Below are 23,961 nucleotides of genomic sequence, written 5' to 3'. Positions count from 1 at the left end.
CACCTTTGGAACTGACAAACCTGGACCCAAGGCTAGTTAGGTCTAGGGCCCAATTGTATATAGTCACAGAAAAAGGGAAATTATTACAGCTGACAACAGAGATACTTTACTTTCAGCACACAGAAAGAAGCACCAGACTTCTTCCCCTAATGAGTGCACATGGAACCCTAAATTACTTAGTTTACTATGCTAGTAACTAGCATAAATGTCAAATGGTTGCATGGTTCTGCTGTTGACATGTATTCTTAAAGGGGTTGTTCACCTTTAATTAACTTTTAGTATGTAGAGAGTGATATTCTGAGACACTTTGCAGTTGGTTTTCATTTTTTATTATTTGTGGTATTTGCATTATTTAGCTTTTTATTCAGCAGCTCTAGAGTTTCTCATTTCAGCAATCTGAATAGAAAGAGAAGTAATAAAAAGTAGCAACAACAATACATTTGTAGCCTTACAGAGCATTTCTTTTTAGATGGGGTCACTGACCCCCATTTGAAAGCTGGAGAGAGTCAGAAGGAAAAACAAATAATTAAAAACCTATAAAAAATGGAGTCTAATTTAAAAAAATGATTAGAATTACCTATTCTATAACATACTAAAAGTTACCTCAAAGGTGAACCATCCCTTTAATGTGGACTATATCTTTAAATAGACTCCTGGTCCCCAAAGAATGTTTATACACATTGCCTTTGACATCTATTAATTTTTCAGATGTGAGGCACTGTACTTTGTAACCTATAGGGTTTTTTTTTAAAAAAATGTAGTGATTTGGGCTTCATGGCCATTATAAAATGGAGAGATTTCAACCTGATGCGACATGTGTATATTAGAAAATCTAAAGGCAACACATGGAGGCCTATTAATCAACAGCCTCGTTTTAGCAGTTTGAGGTTTTTGAAACCACAGCTAAACTCATTTTCTCAAAACCACAAATGTCATGACATTTATTAAAAGATCAGACTTTAAAAAGCATGAATGAAAAAAAAGGGCTGAGCGATCTGAAAAAAAAAATAGGAATACCTCTAAAAATCCTCCTAGTGCAAAAAAAATCCGAAAACATCGAAGAGTCCGAATTGATTAAAAACGGTCCAATAGGATCAGCCCAGCTCCCCTTTACTTACTTCACTATAGGACCGTGACAACTTTTACCTGGCAAATTTTTGAATTGGAGCTTTTGTGGTTTTTACACTTAATAAATCTCAAATTTATAGAGCTTTTAAGAAAAATAGGAAAACCACAAATTTTTTAAGATACGTGGAAAAATAGCAATGCAATTGTTAGTAAATTGGCCCCTTAAACTTTGTGATGATTTAGAACCAATAATGAAAAATCACAATGTCATAACTATATGCAGTCAAGACTCTTTTTTTCTGTATTAATAAAACACCGTCAAGCACTTCTTAAAAGTTTGCAATGCGCAATTAAGATTCACAATGCAATAAAAGCCCAATGAAGAATATTATATTGCGACATGCACATTTTTATTCACAAATTTGTTCTCTTAGCAAATTTTATTAAATTTCACATTCACAAAAAAAATGTTATCTGTACAATTTATATGACCTAAGCAGTGTTTTAGTCCTAAAAGTTATTAAGGGAAGAATTACTTTGCATGATAGAAGACTGTATTTGGGTTGTATCAGTAGCATGATAAAAGAAAATGGGCAGGTAAACCGAGCCCAGGGAATACTGTTTCTGTGGTGCTGAAGGAATTTCTATTTAAAGGTTTCTTTATCCTTTAGAGATCTTCATTGACTTGTAGAAAAATACAGCTTTTAATCTCAAATCCCTACTGACATTTACATATAAGCACCAAAAATGCTAGCAGGCTTTGGAGATTTAATTTAACGAAAGAGAAAAGTATTTCTATGAAAGTGTACGTTTTCTAACTTAATGTTTTCTTACAACTGAGACAAACTAGATTAGTTATATATACAAAAAAATGAGCAGTCAGCAGTGTTAACTTTACCAACGATGCAAGTACCAAAGTTCTAAAGAGCGCAAAACTGTTACTTGTAGGCGCATGTACTACCAGGGATGCTTCGCCAATGAGGCGAGTTGAGGCTGTCGCCTCAGGCGGCAGCGCCCCACTAGGTACCAGGGGCAGCAAAAATGCTGCTCCTTGTACTTTAAGAGCGAATTTCTGGGGGAGGGGGGGGCAGCAGCAACTGCTGCTGCCTCAGGCGGCAGAGGGGCCAGGATCACCCCTGTGTACTACTCACAGGTGCAAGAATCTGGCTCAAGCAGCAGACAGTAAGTACAGAGCTCCCCAGATGTTTGTGTACTCCAGTGCTCCCCAGCTTGCAAGTTATATGTGAAACACAAGCTATGGGCATTCCAAGTGCTGCCCTTTCTCCCCTTCTGTATGCATTGCTGCTGAATGTATTGTAGGAACATATAAGAGGTAATTTTCGACCTCCTGGGCAGTGGAAAAGTGCAATACACAACGGGGTGATGGAGGCAGGTAGGCATCCATCTCCCAACACTAACTTCACCCTTATTCAGAAGCTTTTTATTGAGGGAATGGTAACTGACCTCTAAATTGTTTTGCTTTGCGGTACGACAAACAAATGCAGACAAGGAAAGGTCTAAAATTTCAGGTTCAAAGTACAAAACACATATCTGTTTGTACCTGTTTTTTTGTTACTTTGCACCTTACCCTGTGTTTTATAAGCAACTCCCTCAAGACATATTGAACTTCCAAAAAGGTTTCATTATTTCAGCCAAATCGGGAAAAACCCTGCTCTTTATTGATGTTTGACAGGTAAGAGCTCAACAACATGTAATAGGGCATCACTTATGAAGGGAACAAAAGTGCTATAATCTTTATAAGTGCCAAAAATTAACTGAATGTACTTTTTAATACAAGAAAGTATACAGGTCTTTGTAATTATTTTTTGTCGAAAACAAATATCCACTTTGGAAGCCTCCTGTTTTCTGTTGCAGTCGTGAATCACTTTATTGGTGGTATTGTATTAGTCGTCTTCTGGAAAAAATGGAAGTGTAATTATTAGTATTGTATGCAGATTTTTGAATTTGATGGCACGTCTCTCACTTTAATGACTAATATTTGCAACAACAAGCTTTCATAATGTAGCAATAGCATAAATATAGTGGGTAACAGACGTGCTCCAGGACTTCATAATGTGGTGAAATGAATTCATAATAAATGGGTATGCCTTTGGAAAGGTCCCAGCCTCCGCTTTTACAGAAAATTTACAAGGGCTCATTTAAATTCAAAAGTGCAGTGAGTAAAATGCCATGTTTTAATCCCTAAATGCAGTGTGTTTTTGGCAGAATTTCCAGTCTCAAAGTGGCAATGCTCTTGATGCAGCTGTGTCCAATTCACCAAAATGAACACAATTATGCCTGCGTTCCAAATCGGAAGTTATTGCATCAAGAGCCTTGCCCCCTGCAACTGCAGTGAGGCTGGGACTGCAACTGTACTTGCAGTTGCATACAGGGAAGATGTTTGCAATAGCCAGCAATAAATCGTTTCAAAAGCCTATTATTTTATTTCCCATACTTCTGTGTGCTGACACAGTTTAATTAACTGACCTAAACTATCTCCCAAATGCTAGTAAACGTATATACTGTACCTGTACAGAAATGGCAGGCGACGTCCTGCTATGAGTAGATAAGCACAGATTAACCATTTTGCTTACAGTAAGTCCAGATATTGGGCAGCAAGCATTTGATCTTCTATAAGAACCATAGCTTTCTTTATAAGCTTTTGGTTACGCTTGCAGATATTGAGGTAATGAAACACGGCAGGAATAGAGAACATTTAGATTAAACAGATTACTTTACGCCAAAATCTATTTCAAGTGCCTTTATAGACAGGTAGCATTCAGATTACAGAAGAAAGAAGCAGGATATTGGATTTTTCTTCCAACACTTTCCTCTGGTCTCAAATGATTAGGTGTGAATTTATTATAACTGTTTTTTTACCATTTATATCTTTTGTACTCGTTCAACAGGCCTATTGTTTAAATCTCCAAGGCAGCTCATTACATCTCCTTGGTAGAGTCATAAAAGTTCTTTAGAATATATTTCTTTTGCCTGGAAAGTGCCAGCGTCTCTCAGATTGACAAGATGTAAAATTTCACGTATATCACCTCGGTGAGGGCTCCCTTGTAATAAAAGGTGCAAGGTTTAATGGTCACCTGTTTAAAAGCATAAATCTTATTGGTTGCTAAAGGTAACTGCACAGAGACAACTTACCCACCATATGTAATAAAGGGCACATAGGTTGCAACGGTGCAGTTACCCATATCATCCAATAAGATGTTTGCTTTTAAACACTTGAGCAGAAAATGCTACATGCTGATTGGTTGCTATAGTTGATTAGCATATTACAAAACTCCCATAGTGCCTTTTAATACATGTGGGGCTATATTTTTTGGTCTTTGAATAATTTCCCTTTTTCCAGCCTATAACTAAACCCCCAGAAACAAAACACAGGTCACCCATGAGGCTTCGGGCCTTCAGTGATGTTTTTTTTCAAAGGCTACCTTGTAAGGGTGATTTAAAGTGATACTGACACTAAAAAAAGTCTCTTCGAAATATTACTGTACATTAAAAGCTACCTATAGGTCACGTTGATCATTTTTCACTGATAGGGCTCATTTTGTTAATAATTGTTATCTAAAGTTCCAACCTGCCAACCTGACTGTCCCTTCTGACCTGTCAAAGTTTCTTCTGCTGCACAATATGGCAGCTTCCTCACAGAGGAACATAGGGGATCAGACAGGTAATGTAAAAGCATAGGACAAATACTTTTATGGCACAATTATTAATAGCATGCAAAGAAAATGATAGATGTAAAAAAGGTTTAATTTCTGGTGTCAGTATATCTTTAAGACCTAGTAATTAAAAGGCAGGAGAAACTGCACAAGAAAAATGCAAATAATTTGAATGACCACTAGGAAGCACTTCATGAATGTACCCTTTTTCCACAAAAGGACCATGGGGTATTTCCAGAAAATACTGCCCAGACCTAGGGATATAAAGAAAGAACTATGCACAGAAAGATCATCTATCCTGAGTGTTCATAGGACAAATGTCAGACAAGTCTAGCTTTTTCTCCTGTTGACCTAAAGGCCATCTCATCTCAAAATGGAAACACATTCTTCTTATTTCTGCACCTACACAACCCATTTTCAAAAAAGTTAGGACACTGTGAAACATGTACATTGAAAATGAGATCATTTATATTTTAATGCAAACAGTACAAAGACATATTTTGAAACTGAGAAAGGACATTGTTTTCTGAAAAAAATATGCTCATTTTGAATTTGATGCCAGCAACACATTTATAAAAATTCGGGCTGGGCATGTTTCCCACTGTATTGCATTACCTTTTATTTTAACAACTCTCTGTAACAATTTGGGAACTAAGGAGACCAATGGCTGAGGTTTGTCCCATTCTTGCCTGATGTAGGATTTTCGCTGCTCAACAATTCGGAGTCTCCTTTGTCGTATTTTTACTTTCATAGTGTGCATAACATGCAATGTATTTCCCTGTTTGCCTCATTTGAACCATAGATGTTTTGTGATTAAAACAATAGCGATAAGGTATGTTCTAGCCTTATTCATTGAACTCGTGTTTAAAACTGTACCTTTTATAAATACAAGAGAGATAGGAATGCCTCTCTTCACAAAAGGTGATAACTCTACTTATAGCACAGTCACTAAATGTAATATGTGTTAACTACACCTATAACACTTGGAAAGGTCCATGAATAAATCAAAACTCAGCACATACTGGAAAAAGCTCAGGTGCACAGCCTTGAGCCTTCAGCTAAGGGAGCAGATCCAACCGTATTAAAGTAGAGCAGACACCCAAGACATTTCAAAAACAGGTGTTTATAATAGAAGTGAACAATTATGTACAAAAAGAGGTAGCCTCACGCATTTTGTGTTACACAGACACTACTCTGGAACATTAACTCTTCATGAGTGTCTGTGCTTGCGCTGGGTTTTGGACCAAAAAGCTCAGAGATTTCCATAATTTTCCCAGAAATGGCTTTTGTAACAAAGATATACCTCTGCAGCTTTTAGGATTACCTTGATGATGCCTCTTCGTATCACACAGATATATGGTTTCTTTTTAGACCATTTCCTTTATTAAATAAAAAATAAGCAGAAAAGCAAGATATGTTATACACAACAGAAATTATTAGCATCCCCCTTATCAACATGTCCTGTTCATCTTTACTGACAAGTTAAATGAAATGTAAATGACCCACAAGCTTTAACATCTAAAATAATATAGTACACATTTAAATTCTATATGTAAAGTCACTAAAATCAATGAGAATGGAGGGGCATGTTTAATAACATTGGAGATAAATATCTCTGGGGATGTCTGGAAATGTTGCCTATAGCAAGCAATCAGATCTTTGCTTTGGCATGGGCAACTTCACCGGAGATATTTATCTCCAATGTTAGTAAATATGCCCCTTAAAGAGTCAGAGTATTTAATATAAACTGCATAAGCAATGCAAGTTCATATAACTCTTTATTCTTATTGTCTCTTAAAAAAGTGGGAAGAAAACCAACATACAACTTAATTACCACTTATGAGCAGCTGCTCAGCTTGCATGTACTGAATTCCAGAACAATAACTTAAGGTAGTTTTGTTCTTTCCCTGTATTAAACCCAAATGTCCTATCTCTAAGGTACAAGCTGGAAGATGGCTTTTGAAGCAAAAAGTGTTTGATATTTGTTTATAGGAAGGAGCATAATTCATGGTGTTTATAAACATACTTTTCCCAGGCAAGCCAATATATGCTGTTCAAAGTCTACAAAAGTCTTTTTTGTCTATTGAAATTCGAAGTTATTGGAACTAAAGCATGGCTTCCTTTCTCCTGCCAAAATTTTTCTCTTGAGAGTGCAAGGGAAATTAGGGAGCCAATGTTAGCTGGCTTTGCAGTGTTATATAGAAAGCTATAATTCTTTTCAAATCAGGAAAAGATTCACTTGTTTTGCAACCTGTATATGACCATCCAAAGAAGGCTCCTTTACTCTCTCTCTCTATGGGGCAAATTCACTAAGATTTGTAGTTGAGCCAGGCGTAACTTTGCCGCACTTCGCCAGGCATAGTTTCGCCAGCGCTCTGCAAATTCACTAAAATCCGAAGTTGCGCACAGGGGTAGCGTAAGGTTGCGAAGTTGCGCTAGCGTTGATTCGCCAAGCAAAGCGAAGTTACGCTAGCGATGGTTAATTTGCATACGGCGCCAAATTCAAATTTCAATGGAGGAATACAAAGAATCACTGCAAATGCCTGGGAAACCTTCAAAACATCAAATAATTTTTTTTTTTGCCCTACACATGTGCCCACTGTATAGGTAAGGTGCCATGAGTTAGGAAATGTAGGGGGGAAGGAGAGGAGCCCCAAATCGATCTTTTTCAGCCTATCACCCATAATATAGAAAAAACACCAGCGTTTTTTGGGACTTAGAAAAAATTTGAACTTTTTTTTAAGCAATCCCTATCTACTCTATTGCGCTTCGCCTGGTCTGAGGTGGCGAAGGAAGTCTAGCGTAAAAGGTAGCGTTCAATACACTGCGCGCGTTAGTGAATTTGCGTAGTTACGTCTGTAGCGACGAAATTCGCCAGGCGTAAGGGTGCGAAGTAACACTAGCGAATTTACGCCAGCGTTCGTTAGTGAATTTGCGAAGTAACGAAAATGCCCAATGCTAGCGAATTGACGCTAGCGTTAGGCGCTTCGGCTCTTAGTGAATTTGCCCCTATCTCTCTACACACATATGCTGGTTTATATATATATATATATATATATATATATATATATATATATATATATATATATATATAGAAGTCCAGTAGTTACACGCACACCGTTGTTAATATGAAGATTTTTTTATTAGAAAATCATTAGACATGCATTGCATCAACGTTTCGGTTCGGAGTTTAGAACCTTTCTCAAGATGCCTTTCCCTATGAATGGCTATGTTTCAGTTACAAAATTTAAAACTTACTTACTCCCGCCCAGTTGCTGACATAGCAGCTCCCAATTGGAGCAGCATGAATGGCAACAATTAAAGTGCTAAATATGCTTATACACAAAGTCAAAAAAGAAACAAAGTAGTGATTCACACAAAAAATAATATACATCATATACCTTATCTTGGAAGACAAAAAGATGTTACAAAGTTGCAGAGACTAGCGTTTTTCAAGAAAGCAATTAAATGAGCAGTATTCATTTAACCCCCGTGGAGCTAATGTATCTAAGGTTTTAATCCAAAAACATTCACGCTGCAACAACATCCGTGAACGGTCACCTCCCCTACGTGGCATAGGGACATGATCGATCCCCATATATTTGAAAGTGGGCAAACCATGCCCCATCTCAAGATAATGTTTGGCTACAGGCTTAGAAGTCTTATTGTCCCTGAACGCCGTGTTGATGGCCGATCTATGGCCATCCATACGAAGTCTTAGTGCCATGTCTGTCTTGCCGACATATGACAATCCACAAGGGCAAGTTATTAAATAAATCACGTGTGTAGTAGTACATGTGATGTGATGTCGGATCGAGTACCGGCGTCCCGTCCGCGGATGAACAAAACTTTTACCAGGAGTCATATATCGGCAAGACAGACACGTAGGGCACTTAAAACAACCCATTTTATTGGAAGGAAGCCATGTAGGTTCAGAGCTTTGTGTGGAATAACATTCTACTGGATCTCCCAATATATATATATATATATATATATATATATATATATATATATATATATATATATATATATATATATATATATATATATATATATATATATATATATATATATATATATATATATATATATATATATATTAGAACTGCAAGTGACCCACTCCTTGAAAACCCTAAGTGAAAAAAAATGTTACCAAAATGTGAAAGGTAACTGGTAAGCATTAAAAAACCCATTGAGACTACAAACTATAATATGATGATATAATTAACTGTTTGTGCTATGGTATACTATATGGTATGGTGCACTACATACTCTATGGCAGGGGTCCCTAACCTTTTTTTGTTTTACCAGTGAGCTCCATTCAAATGTATAAAGAGTTGGGAGCAACACAAGCATGAAAAAGTTCCTTGGGGTGCCAAATAAGGGCTATGATTGGCTATTTGGTAGCCTAAGTGGTCTGGCAGCCTACAGGAGGCTCTACTTGGCACTATACTTCATTTTTATACAAATAAAACTTGCCTCCAAGCATAAAATTCAAAAATAAGCCTCTGCTTTGAGGCCACTGGGAGCAACATCCAAGGGGTTGGTGAGCAATACTGTTTGGAGATCACTGCTCTATGGTATAATACATCCCAGACTTTATGGAAAAATGCGCCAATTTTGACAATACAAAAAAGAAAACCATGTATAGAAAGTGAAGTGTCTTAATAGTTTTTGAGCATAGAGTAAATGAGAAAAAAATAGTAAATGGTGAAAACATCCTTTGATAAACAAGGCACAAACATTTAATAAGAGGGCATGTGGCAAAGTGATGTTGTGTAAAAGTGTCTTAATTATGGGTGCCGTGTCCATATGGTGCTTACCCCATTGCATCAATCAGAGGCATACCGTATTTGTGTAACTGTTGTGGCTCGTCGACAACGATCGAATCACTGCGTCCAAATAGCATGCATTGCAACACCAAAGGATACACTCAAAGCATAAACTAAAAGTGGTGGAAAGAAACAAAAGTGGTCAATAACTGAAAAAAGACCCCCCAAGACCCCCTCTGGTATCTACACCTGTAGATAAAACTGCAGAGGATGTACTATTTTGCATACGAGTTGTAAGCACAAGTATTTAGAAAAATCTGTTGTAATCCATTAAAGTTGATTTTTTTCAACAGGCAACAGCAATAGTTTCTGCACACGGGAACTTTAACTCTTTTTCCTGACAGTTAAATAAGAAAGACGTCATTAGCCTATTCTGGAAGCTGTCATTCATCAATAGTATTACATATTTCATGATACAATTTCTTGCTTCTTTTTCTATTGTTTTATGCAAATCAGAATGTTTCCACAGATGTCTTTCTGCATTTCAGTCTCAGAACCATTCTTGTGATCTGTAGTGAAAAGATCTATATTATACATACATTAGCTAAACAGAACAGGGAATTATCCATTGTGGGCTGATATTTTTCATTTCTTTCATTATTTTTGCTATAAGACTAGGGTCTATACATGCCATTTTTATATTCACTCTTGTAAAACCTTGTTATTTTCCATAAAGAATTGTATTAATCTTGCTTATTTTAAGCAATGGGTCCTCTGATTTCCACAAGGTTAGTCACTCTTTGGACCATGAAGGGTCAAGCTGGCGTTTCCTACTACTATGGAAGAATGAGAAGTTTCCGGCAATTTGTTTAATAATGGATTCAACGAAATTCATAATTTATTATGTATTTTAATAAGAGGGGATATATTAATATTAATGTTTCAATCTGCTTCTCTGAATTGATGAGGTCTGTTTCTTTCTTCTAGCGAACCTGGTGTCTGAAGATGAGCAAAAGGTTGCGTTTATAAGCGCTCGAGTACACCCTGGGGAAACGCCTTCATCCTTTGTGTGTCAGGGTGAGTGACTGTCAGTCTTTGACTTCCTTCAGGAAAGAAATGCACAAGGCTTTCAGGGTCAAAAGACATTAAACACCTACTTTTTTTTCCATAGAAAGGAAAGACTCAAACTGGAAGGTCAGTAACCGCATTCAGTGAGCCAGTAAATAGCTGCAACTGTGATAATAAACAACACCCTGTGGGGTCTAACACACCTAGCTATTTTATATAAGAAAGCACATCTAATAAATACACCATATCAATCCCTTACTGCAAATTTGTGATTATGAAGCACATTGTATCTCATAATAATGGTTACTGCATTGCAAAGAAAAATGCGGGTTTTCCCCCAACACAAAGCCTCTTTACGCTTAAGTGGAATAAGGAACACATTTTATATTAAATGGTGTATCATTCAATTTCCCGGCAGTTTATTAATCCTAGAGAAATATTTCTTTGCTACAGTTATGGATATAATTTAGGGGCTAACTTTACAGCTCTTCATAGATTATGTTATGAGATTATAAAAACTCTGCAGCCTAATCTTGGGTCTATGAAAGGATACTTACACAATATAATGTATCAATATATCAATATATCAATATATATATATCAATATATATATATATATATATATATCAATATATATATATATATATATATATATATATATATATATATATATATATATAAAACCAAGAGTCCCAGCACTGAATACATTTGCTTTTATTATTAAAAATCTAACATTTCGGCTGTGACACCAGCCTTTATGCCTTTTGATAAAGGCTGGTGTCACAGCTGAAACATTCGATTTTTTAAAATAAAAGCAAATGTATTCAATATAAAGTCCTGTGAGTGCCATCTCTGACAGCATCTACATCTGACATAATCTATAAATATTCATAGGTTCCATTATTTAGACCATGGAAAATTGTTTGTCGAAGTACTGAAAGTAGTTTAGCTAATAAGACAGAGTACAAGGTTGTAGATTTCTGCCATTTATTGAAAAAGAACATTGATTGTAGCTGCAATGGCTTATGATATATTAGTATTGACCATGCAATTCTGTAATACTAATGGAGTAGCAAAAATAAACAAGATCACTTATTAGAGCTTTAGGGAAACAAGTTAGCTAAAAACTTAATTTTGTTAGTCATTCAAAGTAAAACAAACATAAAGAAAAAGTTTTGTTTTTTGGTGCATTATTATGGAATTTTGTTCGAGAACATACTAATGGCCATATAGGCTATTTGTTTTGGCCTAGTAAACATTTGGATACTCAGTATTTGAATCCCACAGGTTTAATATAGGTTTATGATTCAGGCACAGGTGTATCTTAATTAATTTGTTAGGACTAGTGATGGGCAAATTTCTCCCATTTCGCTGCACCGAAAAAAAAGGTGAAAAATTTGCGAAACGCAAATTTTTACGCCGGCGACAATTACGACACCAGCGACTATTCTGACATGCATTAAAGTCATTGAGTGGCTTTAATTGTCCCCGGAGTCTTAATTCTCACCTGCATCAAAAAATTTACAAACTTTCATGCCAAGTTTGCGAATTTATTAGCCGGCGGCAAAACGTGGAAATTTGCTGTAGATTTGCGCCTGCCAAATAAATAAATCACTAGTTAGGACTTCCTTGCTGGTCTCACTAGAGTTTCACAGCAATGGGTAAATGAACATGGTTCCACCGCATAATGCACTGTGTTGCTGGGGGCTCCATAAATGAGATGCAAGGGTAAAAAAAGGGTAGAAAATGTAAGAGAAGACAGTGCTACCACTCAGTCACTTATAATGCACATTGTTGCTAGGGGTTTAATGTTTTTAAATGTTTAAAATACACTTCAGTATCTAGTACACAGTAGGACTCCTAAAGGGGTGGTTCACCTTTACATTAACTTTTAGGGGGGTATATTTATCAAAGAGTGAAGTTAATAGTGAAGTTGCGCCACTAGAGTGAAATTCCGCCACTCTCCATTCATTTCTATGGGATTTTTATAGGCGTATTTATCAAAGGGTGAACTTTCACTTCACCCTTTGATAAATACGCTTTTCAAAATCCCATAGAAATGAATTGAGAGCTGTGGAATTTCACTCTAGTGGCGGAACTTCACTCTTTGATAAATTTACCCCTAGTATGTTCTAGAATAGTGAATTATGAGCAACTTTTCAATTGACTCTTTCCAACTTTCAATGGGGCTTACTGACCCCATCAAAAAACAAATGTTCTGTAAAGCTACAAATTTATTGTTATCGGTACGTTTTATTACTCATTTTTCTATCCAGGCCCTCTCCTGTTCATATTTCATTGCAGAAATTGCAAACTCGAGAGCTGCTGAATAAAAAGCTAAATAACTAAAAAAACAAATAATAAAGAAATGAAAGCCAATTGGAGATTGTCTCAGAATATCACTCTTTACATCATACTAAAAGTTAACTCAAAGGTGAACAACCTCTATAAATTAGGGGCTTTGACCTGGGACATGAACTTCGATATTTTGGCCAAGTTGTAGTAATAACAACACAATTTTTTAAAAATGTTTTTAAGGGGATTCTCACAGGCTGAATTTGAGAGCTGGCAATTTTTTTCTCTTTCAAAACAAGATATTACATTTACAGAATGCCTGTAAAAACAAAACAAAATGGCAAAATTCTAGCACAGGTTAGTAACAACTTTGTTTGCAGTGACAATACAGCGCACAATACAGTGGAGGCTACAAGTTTTTTTTTCACAGCAAAATCTGGCAAAAAATGTTGCTCGTCACATGTAGGCCTGTGAACTAGGCATTTCTGACTTTCAGAACTGCCATAGAACTGCAAATATTTGTTTATTTGTTGTATGGCATTGTGTTTTTTACAGGTTGACCCTTTGGACACTTAATATAATGGATATTTGGCATACTGAAAAGAATCCGAACTGGTTTAATTGATCTCAGGACATGACACAAGAAATAAAAGAAACATGTCTGAGTATCCATGAATATACATTATAATATTTATGCTGCTCAATAAGTGCAGGTGCTAAGAAATGCTCTTATTTCAAGTAATTTGATTCTGCCTCCATCACAATTATTTTCTGTTTGGAAGAATTTAGACACCAAACTACATAAATTTGTTCCATTGGAAATAAGGAAATGTTTTACTTAAAGGTTTTTGTAAAACTCTGACCATGTAATAAATAGATGGCATCTTTGTTCTTCTGGCAATTCCTGCATGAGATTATACAACCCCTTTGCCAAAATAATCAAAATACAATATTTATAAGCCATGTGTCTGCTACGCAGGTACGCTTTCTGGAAATGAATATTCAACATAAGACTGGTTATATAAATATGCCATTCTATGTCAATTAAGAAATCCCTGCCAATACCTGGATTCCTATGAGTGTACACAAGTTGTTGAGCTTATGAAATATTTAAACATTAGGCATGATTATTAAGTTCTGTTTTTAGAGCAGATTATGTACATTGAAATATGAAAATGAGCAAATTATGGGCATTACTTCCATCTGTAGTTACAGGAGCACCTAAATTATAAAGTCCACTTGCACATAACCATTATATACAGAAAAACAAATGTACCAACAACTGTCAGATGGAGCCCTGGAGCATGCCAGATCACAGGTAACACAACATATGTGTAGGATGGATTTATCAAGCCATGCAATAAATTGCATTAAACGCCCCTGTGGCTATAGATGCATTGGACTGATAATATAACATTCTAAGAGCTAAAAAAACACTGAAGAGCAATCTGGCACCAGCAGGCACAAAGAAGCAAAGAAAATATTTCCATAATCTTCATCACTGTAATTCGAAATTCTCAGTAAATGAGAAAGAGAAGCATTAAAGGGGTGGTTCACTTTTAAATTAACGTTGTTATAGAATCTTAACTATGGCCATTTCTAAGTAACTTTATATTTGGTCTTCATTATTTAAATTTTTATATATTTTAAAATTATTTTCTTTTGATTGTTTCCAACTCTCAAATCTGGGTCAATGACCCCATCTAAAAAGCAAATGCTCTATAAGGCTACAAATGTATTGTCATTGCTACTTTTTATAACTCATCTTCTGTTCAGGTCCTCTCCAGTTAAAATTTCAGTCTCTTATTTAAATTATTGCACGGTTGCTAGGTTAATTTGGACCCTAGCAACCAGATTGCTGAAATTGCAAACTGTAGAGCAGCTGAAAAAAAAATGAAATAACTCAAAACCCACAAAGAATAAACAATTGAAACCAACTGCAATTGTTTTAGAATACTACTCTATAAAAACCATATGACCATACATACAATACATACTAAAAGTTAAAGTAAACGTGAACAACACGTTCAGACATAAGTTACATAGAAACTCATGACCTATGAACAGTACCAATTATACAGTGTATGAGCATGGACATATGTCTGTGGTGTTCATCCCCCCTTGAATTGTGTCATTTCATGTAGCAAATGGATCTCTGAAACCAGGCTGCATTGTTTCTAGGTGTGACAGTGACATACAGACAAGTAACTAATCCATGGTTCATTTTGGGAAATCCCAATGCCTTGTGTGTCATAACCTCTTTCTCCTTTTAGACTATAAACTCTACTGAGTAGGACCTACATACCTCCTCTTTGGAATCTGTATTTTCATTGTATACAGACATCTAGGGGCCAATTCATTAACTTCGAGTGAAGGAATAGAAGAAAAAATACTTTAGAATTTCGAAGTGTTTTTTTGGCTACTTCGACCATTGAATGGGCTACTCCGACCTTTGACTACGACTTTGAATCGAAGGATTCGAACTAAAAATGGTTTGACTATTCGACCATTCGATAGTCGTAGTACTGTCTCTTTAAGAAAAAAATTCGACCCCCTAGTTCACCACCTAAAAGATACCAAACCCAATGTTAGCTTATGGGGAAGGTCCCCATAGGCTTGGCTAAGTTTTTTTGGTCAAAGGATAATCCTTCGATCATTGGATTAAAATCCTTCGAATCATTTGATTCGAAGGATTTAATTGTTCTATCGAACGATTATTCCTTTGATCGTTCGATCGCAGTATTTGCACAAAATCCTTCGACTTCGATATTCGAAGTCGAAGGATTTTCATTCCCAGTCGAATATCAGGGTTATTTAACCCTCGATAGTCGACCCTTGATGAATTTGCCCCCTAATGTACAGTAATGGCAGTTTGAAAATAATAATAATACAGGTATGGGATCCGTTCTTTGGAAACGCCTTATCCAGAAAGCACTGAATTATGGAAAGTCTGTCTTTCCATAATTTTTAAAAATGATTTCCTTTTTCTCTGTAACAATTAAACAGTGATTTGTACTTGATCCACAGTAAGATATATTTAATCCTTATTCGAAGCAAATTCTGTTTATTGGGTTTATTTAAAGGGGTTGGTCACCTTCCAAACACTTTTTTCAGTTCAGTTGTTTTCAGATTGTTCCCCAGAAATAAAGACTTTTTTCAATTACTTTCCATTATTTATTTTTTACTGTTTTTCCAAAATCTAAGTTTAAATTTGAATGTCCCAGTTTCTGGTGTCTAATGGTGGCCATACACGGAGAGATCCGCTCATTTGGCGATGTCACCAAACGAGCGGATCTCTCTCCGATATATCCACCTTGAGGTGGGCAATATTGGGCTGATCCGATCGTGGGCCCTAGGGCCCAACGATCGGATCCTACCGAATGGGAACGGGCGGTTGAATCGCGGGACCGCATCAACGAACAGATGCGGCCGCGATCCAACAGGATTTTTTGTCCCATCCAATTGAGATTTGGCCGACTTTCGGCCAGATCTCGATCGGGGAAGCCCGTCAGGGGGCCTATACACGGGCCAATAAGCTGCCGACTCGGTCTGTCGGCAGCTTTTATCGGCCTGTGTATGGCCACCTTGAGTCTAGCAGCTCAGTAATTCAGGTGCAGACTCTGAACTGTCACAATTTTGCAACATTTCGTTGATACATTTCTCAGCAGCATCTCTGGAGTATTAGCAACTATTATATCAATTTATACAGCTGCCTGTAATGAAACCCAGAGATTCTGCTCAGCAGGGACAAAGATAAGAAATGTATCAACTAAATGTATCCATTTAGAACAGTTTACAGGGTCGGCGACCCCCCTCCCAGAGCTGCTTCAGAAGGAGAGAAATTACACTTTACACGTCAATATTAGAAAAACCGTCACACATAGAAAATAGAAAGTCATTGGAAAAAGTCATTATTTCTGGTGATCTATCTGAAAACAACTAGTTGTTTGAAGGTGAACCATCCCTTTAATGTTTACATGATTTTCTAGTAGACTTGAGTTATGAAGATCCAAATTATGGAAAGATTCATTATCTGAAAAATCCCAGGCCCCCAGCATTCTGGATAACAGGTTCCATAACATGTACCATACCTGTAGTAATTATTTTAGTATCTAGCTTGAAAAAATAAGAGGGAAGCTGTGTAGTTGCACAAATGTACCCACTTTCTTGTGACGGTTCTTAGCCCCTCAAAATTTTTGTCAAATACTATCCATATATATGGGTAAGGACATAAATTAGATTCAAGCCATGGAAGAAATTAAACCAATAAAGGGTAATAGTATATTATATTTAAACACATTTTTTTTTATGTTACCATCTCTTTAATAATAAAATACATAGTGTAAACATGCCCAAATGCATATAAATACATACCTTCACATTATATTGTGTTCCCAGAGATATTAGTGGCCTAGCACAAACTGATCTCATGTGGTCCCCAAACTAATTATTCTGTTCTTCACCTCATTTATTCTCTTCTAGCAAGACAAGAAGGATGTCAAAAATTGTTTTCACTTTACTGCCGAATTAGACTTGACAGTAGACGTATATAGTCAGGAGTATTAGCAGCGCTTCAACGTGTGATCAGATACAGTTCCTTTAGAAGTTTGTAGTTTAACCTTTAAGTTATACTTCCTTCAAAGTCCATTCAAGGACTTTGTTCTGTGGGCAAACTCCATGCATAGACATAGTAGAGAAAGAAGTATAGCTTTACAATTACTTATTACATTTTTTTCTTATTTTGTTTCTCTTTTTTTCTGCAAATGTTAGAAAATACCGCTATAGCAATTTAGACTTCAAATCTCTGGATAGAGGGGACTATGTGTAGGAACATTTACTGTTTATGCATGACCATCCATTTAACACTGTTAGATATTTAAAGGGTTAGTTTGTCTTAGAATTAACTAAGTATGATGTAGACTGTTGTATATAGTATGTTGCAACTGGTCTTTATTTATTTATAAATAATAAAAACTGCACTGACATAGTTATGTAGCACTGTACAGAGATTAATTATCATTTAATTAATTAATTAATCATTTATATCAGGTCCCTGTCCCAGTGGAGCATACAATCGAAGTTCCTTATCACTAGTGATGGGCAAATTTATTCAGCAGATATGGATTTGCGGTGAATTTCCCTATTTCGCAAAACGGGGGCAAAATTTTGGTGCAAGCATAAAAATTGTTGATCGACAAAATTTACCGGACGCCCATTGACTTTAATGCATTTGAAGAAAAGAGTCGCGCTAAAAAAAAATTGTCGCTCGTGTCAAAATCGTCTCGCATCAAAATTATTTTGATGTCCATTGACTTCAATGCGTTTCGCAAATTTTTCGCCATTTCGCGAGTTTTGCACATTTGTAGGCGAAACAGGACATATTCGTCCATCACTACTTAACAAAACTAAGGCCAATTTTATCAGACAGTTATCCTGTCTGTATGTTTGCGAGAGGCAACCCACACACAGTGGGGAATGTACTGAGTCATTGTGCTACCCAATCTTTAGGTTTTATTGTCCATGGGATTGGAATTATGTAACTTTTTGTTGTGAAACTCATGGTTTGACATTGACAAGCAACAGCTCATTGGTTTAACTTTAATAGGACCCAATTTTCCCTAGCAACCATGTAGTTTGGTGTATCTAATAATCATAATTCACATACTATGTCTATACTAAAATATAATTTGTTATTTTAGTAAATTGGGTACAGAGAGCTCAAATTAAAATAAAATCCTACTTAATGCCTTCACCAGACTAATTCCTTTCTGGTAAATAAACACACTGCTGTCTTCTCTGGATGGTGGGCGGTTTATTAATATTCAAAGCAGCTGGAAAAGAAAATAAGAGTTTTCTGTTTTCCATTTTGGTTGATAAGAATACTGAAGAATACAAGTCTCCCAGAATAGCTGATTATATCTGTCATGTGCCCACGAGTCAGAACAGAAAAAGACTTTCAGAGTAAGAAGCCTAGAAACCACAGTAAAGTGGAAATCAATATGCAGTCAAAATGTGCCGTTACAGGTGGTTTAGTGCATGTTTTCACATATGGGCTTCAGCAGGAAGGGTCTTTCGGAACTGTTCCCTCAGGCTAAGATGGAACAAAATGAGAGAGTAGTTTTACATGGAGCTGTCATCTGTTATTGGATCAGTATGCAGACAGAGTTCTTCTCACAAGATACAGAAAAGAGGTGGAGAGAAACACAGATCACAAGCAGGGTGTAAGACAGTAACTCACATCCAAGTGCAACCCTGCAATCTACATTTAGAAGTTAGTATATTTAATTATCTGTACTGTTCAATATCTGTTTATATAGCTCATTTATGATTGGCACAAATTTGTAACTTTTGGTCCTTATGCACAGAGCAATTGCAATGGCTGAGCTCTGCACCTTGCTACCTGCAGAAAACAATTGCATTGGGCAAAAAGCAGCGCTGTGCTTGACTCTACTGCTGTAAGCAGGCTGAGAATACACGGCTTTCCTAGTGGCCACTGGTACTCCTTAGTGTGTGTATCTGAATATTGCACAAGCTGCGGGGGTCATTTCAGGGATGCCATGTGAGCCCATTACCTGCTGCCTCTGAATATAGTGCTGGCAAGGCAGACAGTGCTGTATTCAAAGAAAGGCATAAGAAGTGGACCGTGATGTGTGTGGAAATGATTGAAAATGTTTGTATGATAATTGAATGTATGTATGGAAAATTTGAAATGTGTAAAACTATGAGTTAAATAATGTGTTGAATGCAGTTTGGCACTAGGTGGCAGCAAAGGAAACGCTTAAGTGTAATATTCACCTCCACCACTAGAGGAACCAGTGGCTAAAGGAGGGGTTATGCCCAAGGTGTGGTTGTCAGTTCCTGCAGGCGCAGATAGTTAGGTCTCCTAAAGTGCAGGCACTAGGTGCCTTAGCTAGACAGGGCTAGAGTAGCATGGGTAGCTGGTACCCCAACAAGGAGTCAGAGGCTTTAACAGCCATGGTTCTACCACAGATAGGGCATAGTGTGAGGGACAGTGTGGACAACCCAGGCCAGAGGTGAAGAAATTCCTACCCGGAAAGGCCAGACAGGGCACTGAGTTGTCAGGCTGGTTGAAGGAGGAAGGTGGCACAGAAGAAAATTCCTTTTTAGGGCTAAGTGGAGGGATGTATGACGTATGTCAAACTGCTTGACCAGTAGGTGGTGCAGGAAAATCCTTTGCTGAGGTTTGCAAGTCCAGTGATATGTTGGGATTGTATTTGGTAAATCTGTAAGCCTGCAAAAAGGAAAAATTGGACTCACTTGTAATTGTAAGAAAAGGGAGTACTGCTGTACTAAACCAAATAAAAATCTTTGTTCAAGTTTCACTTATGTGTACTGTGTCTAACAAAGGTGCAACTTTATGTGCGCTATTTAAGGAGTTTGAAGCGCTACACTTTTGGGCCCATACGAACAGTCTAGCTATATAGAAATATTACAAAACAAGCTTTCAGATCTCCAAGATCCAATATCCATTATAATTTATAATAATAAAACACACTTATCTGGGCATATAAGCATATGTTGCACTGTTTTGTGTATCATCTCTACACTTTCTAAAGCATAAACCTATATAAGATGCATGGAGCTTTAATAGGTGCCAATATATATCATAGTAAAAACAAGAAGACAAAAGTGACATAGCTGGTTACCAAAGTGTAACAATGCAACTCAAGTGTCACATCTATACACAAGCAGACACATCTTAAATGTGGAATTAGAATAAAAAAAATGTATTTTCTGTAACAACTACCTCATGAGCCATGCTCCAAAGAACAAAAATAAACAAATAACTGCACTTATAGCCAAGCATGTGGCTCTGCACAGGGTATTAGTGACCAAGGATATCTTGAGAACAAAATACATCCAAATCAGGGGGGATCCCAGGGAAACCTGCATAAACAGAATATTATTCTCTTTCACAAGCTAGGATTGCCACATGGCTGGTGTTTTTTACTGGTCTGGTCAGTAAAATATAGCTTGATGCTAATGTTATTTATAGAATAAAATAGACATGTTGTGGTGGGGTTAGGGTTATAAAAACCTCAGAAGTGCAGAGCTGCTAGACAAGTTAATCAGTCCATTGGTATAAGATACAAAACCGTTTGTCAGAGATACATTTTTGGACAAGATTCCCAAAAGGGGGACAAAAAAAGTATAGCTGCTGATATTTTCACCTGGGCAACCAATTAGATGCTTGCTCTTATTGTTGTACCTTCAGCTGGTTGAAATGCTAGTCACTGATATTGATAAATGAGCCCCTGAGCCTTATTTTACATTTTGTAACGTGTTACAAATGTTTCTGGATATATATAAAAAATTTTGGGGATTTTTATATATGTTCAGTTTTCAGTGTAATGAAAGATTTAATTACCATCCCCAAATTATCTCAGGCTTTGTATTTATTCCTCTGTGGGTTCACACAGCCAATTGTTTATCCAACAAATTCTGACCTACATAATTTTTACAGTAAATAAGCCCATAAAGTCCTGGAGTTCAACAGCTCTGTTACCTGCTATAGCTATTAATTAGAGAAACAGAAAAGCGTAAAACATAAGCCAGAGTGAACATAATGCAACCTTGGGGGTGGAAGCAAATGCTATTATAAGCTTTATGCCTTACTAAATTGCATTCTTTCTTTAAAAGTCTGGCATTGAGGTCTGAAATGTGGCCCCAAATACAGTGATTATTTCTTAATATAATTAGAAAATGTTGTTAGTTCACTACTTACAGAAACTGCTGCTTTAATTGAAAGGAAAAGAAAAACCCAGACTTGGCTGCAATGCAATAAAAGTTCCAACATCTGCCAAATAAAAGGTTACTCAGCATAATCTGATCTAATAAATGTCTTAAAAGGTTCAGCCCCATGTACCGACAAATACATTAGTTATAGCTGCTGGGAATTCTTTAGAATACAAAAAACTCATATATATTAATTGTCTCTTTTAAGGAGCAGTGCAGGCGTTCACATAAATACATTTATTATCTCTGTGCAGGTTCAAGATTACAAAAAGTTTGTCATAGCACCATTTAATTAATTTTTTTAATGCATGTGGCATTTTAATGTTCGTCGGTGCACTGTGTTGGATTTCTGAGTGCAAATCAGGAGGGTTATCACTGTGTTGCCAGTGTAGCTGGTAGATTTAGGTGACATTTCAGGTACAGAAGCTTGTGTACAACCAGGCAACATTATATTCAGCTCTATACAAAAACATTACAGGCAGTTTATCCAATTTCAATCTGAGTGCTTAACCATCTGTGCATGTTTGGTCACCTTGGGAGCAATTTGGCACCCTAACCTGTTCAAATTTCACATTTTATCTTATCTGCAGATGCTAGGGTGTCCTCCCGGCCAGTATTTGCTTGATGCCAATGTTATTTATAGGGGAAAAACCATAAGAATCCAGAAAAGGTGGCAACCCTAGCAAATGCCCTTATTTGGCACATATATGGGGCATTGACAGATGCAGCTGTTGGACTACAGTACCCAACACTTACTGGTTTGTAGTTTCACGATCACCAGTAAGCCTCATTTATGACTGCAAGTGTAGAAAAACAAGGCAATTTGCGTCCCCAAGCTGCGCACTGCCCTGTGTTCATGAATAAGACACAGCTTGATAGAATGTACTCATACCTCAGCATTACTCTATTACAGGTATGGGATCCAGAAAAGCTCCAGAAATCTTATGGAACGGCTGTCTCCCATTGACTCCATTTTATCCAAATAATCCAAATTTTTAAAAATGTATTTTTTTTCCTCTGTAATAATAAAACAGCACCTTGTGTAAGTTTATATAGTATATTATATCATTAATAATATTAATATACCTCAACCCACTTACGAGGGTTTTGGTTCTTTTGAGCAAGCAGAGAATGAATCCACACCAATGAGCTTATATTAAAGTTATATATTGTAAAATAAATCAATTGATTGTTATACATAAATGATTACATTTAGACTAAACAATAATTATAATATTTACAGTTACACATTACACAAGTCTACATTGTTGTTACCAAAAAGGCAGGGGAATTGAGTTCAGCATCATCTCTGCCTTCCCCTCTGGGCTGCATTCTTCACATGTTGTCTTGTCCCAGGCTCCTCTGGCTTCTCCAGCTCTTCCTCTCAGCTGCCCAGCTCCCTCTTCCTCTGTCCTGTGTTCTCTTATCCTGGGCTCTCACCTGCCCCCACAGAAACCTTTCCAACTGCCAAGATGCTGTGATAAACCCCCCAACTTGCCTACATCCTGTAGAGCAAGTTTTCTTGCATACAGTTAGTTGATGTATGGTCCCCACAGCAGACATAGGACTTAGTAGTCATAGGAAAACCTTTGTTATGATAATAAGGGCTTCATGTAACAACAGCTTCCATATTAAATAACAAAATCAAGATGGCAATTTCCTACACTTGTACTTGATCCAAACTGAGATATAATTAACCTTATTGGAAGCTAAACCAGCCCATTGGGTTTATTTAATGTTTACATGATTTTCTAGTAGACAAGGTATGAAGATCCAAATTATGGAAAGATCCATTAACTGGAAACCACAGGTTCCAGCCATTCTGAATAACAGGTCCCATACCTGTACTTTAAACATTTCTGCTTTATTAGGAAGTCAATCCTTTGTATTATTTGGTGAGTTTCATGCCATCATCTGTGGACACTGGACCTACATGCACTATATAATGCAGGTACCCACCTTTTGTACACTGGGTGGGTTACAAATAAGGGCATCTGTAACATGCATGGAAATGGTGGGCTGTGTAGTGAAAGGAATAACAGCAATTTCCATTTGAATAAAGTTTGACATTGAGTCCTCCATACGTGCATGGCATAAGTTGCAATATACATTTGTACATGGTGTGGACTTATGACAGTCGCTTCAGAATGGATAGCTGGTGGTGGTCCGTAGTGTACACAACACATTACAGTACAGACTGCTCTGTATTCCCCAGTATCATTCTAATTGTCAGACCAATTAATCCACTCATCTGTGAGCAGAAAATGTATTGCGCTAACTACCTTCCATTTGCCGAGCCATTCTCTGAGGTAACATAATCGTGGGCT

General features: G+C 36.8%; 1 protein-coding gene and 1 long non-coding RNA gene across 2 annotated transcripts in view; one reads left to right on the top strand and one right to left on the bottom strand.

Annotated features, from left to right (window-relative positions):
- Positions 1 to 23,961, top strand: part of LOC108714306 (cytosolic carboxypeptidase 6) — an 871,648-nt gene that overhangs the window by 667,587 nt on the left and 180,100 nt on the right. The window contains exon 7 of the mRNA XM_018258404.2: positions 10,502 to 10,591. Coding sequence (XP_018113893.2) covers positions 10,502 to 10,591 — 90 coding nt within the window. The remainder of the gene's footprint in view (positions 1 to 10,501; positions 10,592 to 23,961) is intronic.
- Positions 1,501 to 23,213, bottom strand: LOC108714308. The gene is made up of 3 exons (XR_001935344.2): positions 22,910 to 23,213; positions 9,566 to 9,687; positions 1,501 to 6,121 (listed from the first exon to the last, which is right to left on the bottom strand). It is a non-coding gene; the product is annotated as an uncharacterized LOC108714308 (long non-coding RNA).

This window comes from Xenopus laevis, chromosome 4L (assembly GCF_017654675.1).
Source record: "Xenopus laevis strain J_2021 chromosome 4L, Xenopus_laevis_v10.1, whole genome shotgun sequence".
Classification (NCBI taxonomy): domain Eukaryota; kingdom Metazoa; phylum Chordata; class Amphibia; order Anura; family Pipidae; genus Xenopus; species Xenopus laevis.
The sequence above is the reverse complement of the archived record's forward strand: the minus strand, read 5'-3'. Positions and strand labels throughout refer to the sequence as shown.